The sequence below is a fragment of the Atta cephalotes genome (genome assembly GCF_000143395.1).
Source record: "Atta cephalotes unplaced genomic scaffold scaffold00056, whole genome shotgun sequence".
Taxonomy (NCBI): Eukaryota; Metazoa; Arthropoda; class Insecta; order Hymenoptera; family Formicidae; genus Atta; species Atta cephalotes.
In genome coordinates, this window is record NW_012130120.1 from 1,645,393 (window position 1) to 1,652,067 (window position 6,675).

At 27.1% G+C, this 6,675-nt stretch overlaps 1 protein-coding gene across 1 annotated transcript in view; it reads left to right on the forward strand.

Annotated features, from left to right (window-relative positions):
* Positions 1 to 6,675, forward strand: part of LOC105623394 (ras-GEF domain-containing family member 1B) — a 33,407-nt gene that overhangs the window by 20,263 nt on the left and 6,469 nt on the right. Inside the window, exons 3-5 of the mRNA XM_012204788.1 lie at positions 2,662 to 2,778; positions 2,906 to 3,019; positions 3,206 to 3,349. Coding sequence (XP_012060178.1) covers positions 2,662 to 2,778; positions 2,906 to 3,019; positions 3,206 to 3,349 — 375 coding nt within the window. The remainder of the gene's footprint in view (positions 1 to 2,661; positions 2,779 to 2,905; positions 3,020 to 3,205; positions 3,350 to 6,675) is intronic.

Sequence of the window (6,675 nt, forward strand, 5' to 3'; positions counted from 1 at the left end):
TCTCTCTCTCTCTCTCTCTCTCTCTCTCTCAATCTGTTTCTCTCTTTTTTGTTTTTTCGTTTTTTTTCTCTCAGCTTCTTCTTCTTTCTCTCTCTTTCTCGTTCTTACTTCTTATTTTATTTTTTCCAAAACTTTAACCGAGTTTTATGTACTTTCTTCAAGGATTTACATATATTTCATTCCATAAATTATAATTATAACGTAATGCAATATTTATTATTCTTTAACAAGTACCATGTATTATTTAATTACAAGACGCGAAAAGATATACTAAATTCGTTGTTACTTAAAAGCAATTTTTATTCTATCTTTATTATATTTATTCTAATATTTATTCTAAATATAGATTTTAAAATTATTATATTGTTTTATCTCTCAACATAATGATACAAATAATCCCAAGCGTAAAGAGTTGAATTATTAGTTCGTCGAACTTTCGCAACAGTCGTTCGTTACATGTCAGAAAAAAGATCATTTCTTTTTGTTTAAAACGAAAAGTAACTTACGAGACCAATCATGAGTTTTTGATATTTGTTGATTTTTCTTTCGAGCAACTTCTAAGTGCATCCTATATCGAAAGTTAGAAATACCTTGAGTTCATGATTGCATCCTTTCCGCCTTCATCAGATTTTATTTTTAACTTTCAATTTATTTCATCCGTCAATTCAGATGAGTTTCGCTCTTTTAAAATAAAACTGCATGAGAAAGTGTGAAGTGTACATGTCATTCTTTGTTATAAGTTATCTCCTCAACACACTTTTGCTTCAAAATTGCTTCACCTCAAAATTGTCTTTGCTGGGCATTTTCTCAAAGAGAGCAATTTCTTGGCATTAAAGAGAATACAATCAAAACAAAGAATATCTTTATAATCGAGCACTTTTTCTTCTTTGTAACATAATATATTATTTATACATTATCTAAGATTTGCATTGACGAAATAGTTAATTAAAATATATAAATTTAATTTACATGTATATATATAAAAAAAAATAATATATATATATACACATACACACGCACATATATATATATATATATATATATATATATATAAACACACATATCGACACATACATACATACACCGACATAAAGCGCAAAAATTTATCATATAAAAATAGGAAAATTTTGTATTATTTAAAAATAACTCATTTTTCAAATTTTTGAGAATTTTCAAATTTTCCACCATTACATTGAGGTAAATATCAATATATTGCAACTGAATCAATTTAATACAAATAAAGAAAAAGAGAGAGAGAAAACTTTATTCGTTGCAATAATTAGTTAATATTATAGCAGAATACTATAATAGATAATTTAATATTATAATAGAACATCAATTTTAGGCGTGAATAAATAATAATAATATGTAAAAAGAAATGTGTTTTATTCTTGTCCCCATTTTTTTTAAACACTTAAAGATATTTTAGTTTTAAATTTTTTTAATAGACAAAACACTATGTGTTTGGATTTAAAACGCTTATCTAAATCTTAAAATTAAACACTTTTTTTCAGTGAAATGAAAAGTGTATTATAAATGAAAGAGTATTATGAGGCACTAAAAGTCTTAATTGAATGAGGTCACTTATTGTTTATCCGTAATTTACTATCATAAATTAAATTAATTAAAAGCAGCTAAAATATATTACAATACATAATATAATGATTAGAAGTTAACTATGAACTACCTATTAATGATGCACAAAGACTTGTACCAATGTAAATATCATTTAAAATGTAAGAAAAATTAATATCATTTTAATAAATAATTTTTTCTAAATTTGATTTTTTGCTTTTATTGAAACAATTTGTCGGGGACCGATTTCATGACCTGATTTCTGTGAAACCGAAGGATTGGACCATGGCATTTCTACATTGGCATTTCTACATGGCATATGCAATTTCTTCTTAGACGTCTTCCTCCGCCAATTTCTGCAATATTTTAATGAAAAAGTAATTAAGAAAATTTACCTCTAACCCATTCGATGCAGAAAATCACGCAAGTTTTGCAATACAATCTTGCAAAAAAGGGAAACTATACTTCCATGATATCAATAACGTTTCTTTAGACATTGCGCCGAAATAGATACACACGCGCGCGCGTGTGTGTGTGTGTGTGTGTGTGTGTGGGTATGTGTGTGTATGTATATAGTTTATATTCCCATATAAATAATCTCCTCTTTTTATCTCGTAAACTAATAGAAATAGGCTTAATAAATATATGAAACTCTAACTAAACTCTATTATAAGTACAGTGATTACTGAGAAAAATGATTTATATTAGAAAACGAAGAAATATGCATAATTTTTGCACGATAAAGTAAATATTTTGATATAATAAAAATTGTAGAATCCATTCTAATACGATGTATTCGATGAACAATTTTGTATTATTTAAAACTTGTGATTTCTTATATGAACTTATATGTACCTAGATTGAATTGATTAATTTCAAAGATAATATAAATTCATAATTTTCAAGAATCTAAATAATAAAATGTTATAGAAAAATATTTTACTTAAATATTCTAAATTGAATATTTTTCTGTAACACTCGTATTTAATGAAAATACAGCAAATTAAGATATGTTTGCAATATGACATTATCTAAAAGTATTATTTTACACATGTCAGTATAAAATTATTATTTGATCATTATTAGGTGGACATTACCGAACTTTGCCCATCAGCCACTGTACTAGCACAACAATTGACTCATGTAGAACTTGAAAGACTGTCTTACATTGGGCCTGAGGAATTTGTGCAGGCTTTCGCCAAAGTAAGTTTATTTCGAAACAAAATTACAATTTTCTTACATCTGAGTTATGTTATAAATACTTTTACAGCAATTTAATATTTGTATCACAATTATATATTAAATACTATTATTTTTATTATTCTGTCAGGAGTCTCCGCATTTAGAAACATCTTTCAAAGATATGAAGAAAACCCGGAATCTCGAATCGTACGTTCAATGGTTTAATAGACTGAGCTACTTTGTAGCGACGGAAGTTTGTAAGGTATGATACCTTTATATGAATATTCATTGCACATTTTGTGTATAATTTTTATTACTTATTACTTAATCTTATTTTTATTATTTAATCAAAATTTTTTAATAATAATACAAAAATATATTTCTCAAATTTGTCAAAAGGATGACAAAAAGTGCTAGACATTTTATAATAAGTTTCTCCTTTTTTCAGCACGCAAAGAAGAAGCAACGCGTTCGTGTCGTCGAATACTGGATTGAGACTGCTCGTGAATGTTTCAACATTGGCAATTTCAATTCTTTAATGGCGATCATCGCTGGCCTCAATATGTCCCCGATATCTCGCTTGAAAAAAACAGTAAGAAGGAACATATACATTTCTTTTCACTTTTGATAGTATCTATGCTTATTTTAATTTAAATATTGGAAGAAAAAATAATACACATTTATAGAATATCTTATATTTTTATTAAATCGTATAATAGGAAATTGTAAAGACAATTCTAAATTTATATATAGTTACCTTCAACATTATAAATATTTTCTATAACCAACATATATGTATATTGAATCGACGTAATTGCTTTACAAATTTTATTAAAATTTTGGAGTAACGAGTTCCATTGCGTTCGGCAAATTGAAATCGGTATCGATACATTTTATTCGCTCGGGACAATGCATGCATATACAATACATATATGTATCTCTCAATTTTTCGATCACCTCAGCAAGAGCTATTTGAAAAGTGCGAATATTCGTAAATGGTTAGCGTCGACGCATTTTTTGTGTTAGAATGTAATGTCAGGAAAAGAGGGGAAATAATGGTGAAATAACACAAGCGGTATATCCATTCGTTTACACCTCTTTGCGGGATTGCACGTCAGAGCAATAAATGCTCTTCTCTCCCCTAATCGAGAGTAGTACTCTATGATGTTTAACATTGAGTATAACAAAATACCGAGAGTTAAATTTTCGCACTATTTCTCTATAAAGAAAAAAGCTATTAAGAACAAAGGAAAAAATTATTTTGATTATACTTTTGCATATATAATCGACTTAATTCAAGATAAATAAACCATTAAAACTCTTGTCTCATATAATAGTATTAATTTTAGTTTTCGAATGATAATTTAACTTAATTTTGTACTTCACAGAAATTAGTTCTATGAAGTTGTTTCCAGTGTAGGTATCATTGATAAAGTAGATGTTAAACAATCGCTGTTGACAAAAAGAAAGCGAAGGCAGAGCAATCGAATTAGCTTGATTGAATTTTTCCTATCGCGATTGGCACCGCAGAAAAGACACGAAATGTAACTCGCGATTTGAGTTAATTAAAAAGTTTCAAGTCAAACGGCGTTGCTCGGCAACGTTGTCCTCGCGCTATTGCCGTTCCTTTCGCCTCGTTGGGAATTAACTAATTGCCCGACCAGCGTTCCACGTCCACGAGGGAGAACTCGCACTATTACGTATTCTCGATTTCCACGCGGGTACACTCCATCCTTTAATCCAGTCGTCGTTCCCGGCGGAACGCTCTCTCGGACGTTTCCGAAAGCTTCCATATATTTAATATTTATTTCGACGATAATGATAGAGCAAGATGTATTTCTTACGAGAAGAAATGATCTATAATAACGGTTCATAATTACATAATAAGAAAGTTATTATATAAAATTATTTAAAAATCTCTAATATTTGCATAAATTGAATAGATTATATCAGATTGAAATTTTTTGGTATTATAATTTTAAAATGTATGAAAATTATTCAAACGACAATGAAACTAAGCGGCAAATGAGAATCATGCATAGGTATTGGAGTGCATGTAATAATATCATTCAATTTGAATGCAGATTAAATTTAATAAGAAAGAAAATAATGTTAAAATAATTTTAAATAATAATGGTAGTAACAATATATTTAATACTTACACAGATAAAAAAAAACATCTTTGCGTGATATTCATTGATAAAAATACAATTTGTGATGATCATGATTTCAAAAGAGTTTATGTTAATAAAAGTGAACTCTGAATAAACATCAGATTTCTATTGTGTATTATATGCAAATTAAAGTAATCGGCTATATCAGAAACTGTAAATAAATATAATTACAATAACTTATCACTAATAATGAGAAGCTAGAAACTAATTAGCTAATTAGCTAAATAGAAACTAAAAAGCATAGAATGACTTTGAATCTTGCAATAACAATTTGCAAACAAAGAGAAATTCGAATTGGCAACTGAACAATCGCAAACTGATGTTGTTTTTTGCATTATTATTCGTATTATTGTCATCACAATTTCGCACTTTTCTTCTAGCGCCGATCGACATGTTATTAAATTCGAATCTATTTATATATCATAAAAAGTAATTTTATAACTAACCAAATAAAGATAAGAAGAAAACAATATTACTCGTTTCAATATTATTCGATGTGAAACGAAATGACGTCGATGAAAAAAAAACAAATGTGTCTATCACGAGTGGAAAAATAGAAGAATAGGCACAACGTGAATTTTTTTATATCTCTCATATGATGAATAAAAAATAATCGAAACACGTATTATTCGTAGAATCTCTCGTTCGAAAATGCTTCCTTGTCATTATCGTACCCTATTCTAATTTATTTTCTTAATTTTATCTCAAAATTTATCTGTAGTTTTTCACATTTAAACAAGGGGACATGATATTGAGAATAATCGCATTGGCAAATAATTTTTCTGAATTCATTACGAATGGAGCATTGTAATAGATCTTGCATTTTTTTAAGATTTAGAGCATTTTTTAAGAGTCAAAGCTTATTGTTGAAATTTTAATAGATATTGAATGAAAATGTTTCATAATTAAAAGATAAATATACTTATAAATATATCCACAAAAGAAACGGGTGACTGTTAGAGTTATCCATTTTTAGTAAGTATATTTTTACGGTGTATAGAAAACAAATGTTTTTCTTGCAAAATTTTAAATTAAAATTTATCGAAAAAATTAAATTAAAAATAAAATACGACAAGCGCCTTGACGGTCAAACTTAAATGTTGAATTAATACTTATACATATTCTTATTTAAATGAATATTTAATATTTCAGAAATATGATTGTATACCATTACTATCGATCTTTCAACGCAATTCATTTTAAATATTAATAATCCTCCAAATTTAATCTTGAAAAACTGTAATAAACTTATTACGAAAAAGATTATCCTGAGAGTCAAACCCGAATCTCTAGTACGGAATACTAACAATATTATAAGAATACATATAGATATTAATTCAACATCTAACTTTGACCGTCAAGTGGCGCTTCTTGTGTTTAAGTGATGTACTTCCATAAAATGATTTAATTCCAATTTTATTATTATCACATGAAAATAAAATATTTATTTAATTTTGAATATTTTAATTATTGTAAAAATTGCAAAAATCTCAAAATCTGAAAAACTGAATACATTTACATATAAATGATGCATATTTTTATAATAAAATACTTATATAATAACAAATACTTTCATATATTTCTTATGATATATTTTTTTATTTAAATAAAAATAAAAGTTGGTAAATTATTGCACACTTCATAGCAAAAAATAAAATAATCTCATTCTCTTTTTAATAACACAATCATGCCGCGAATTGAATCAAGAAAAATATCGAACTATGGAAAACTATTTTCTCGTTTT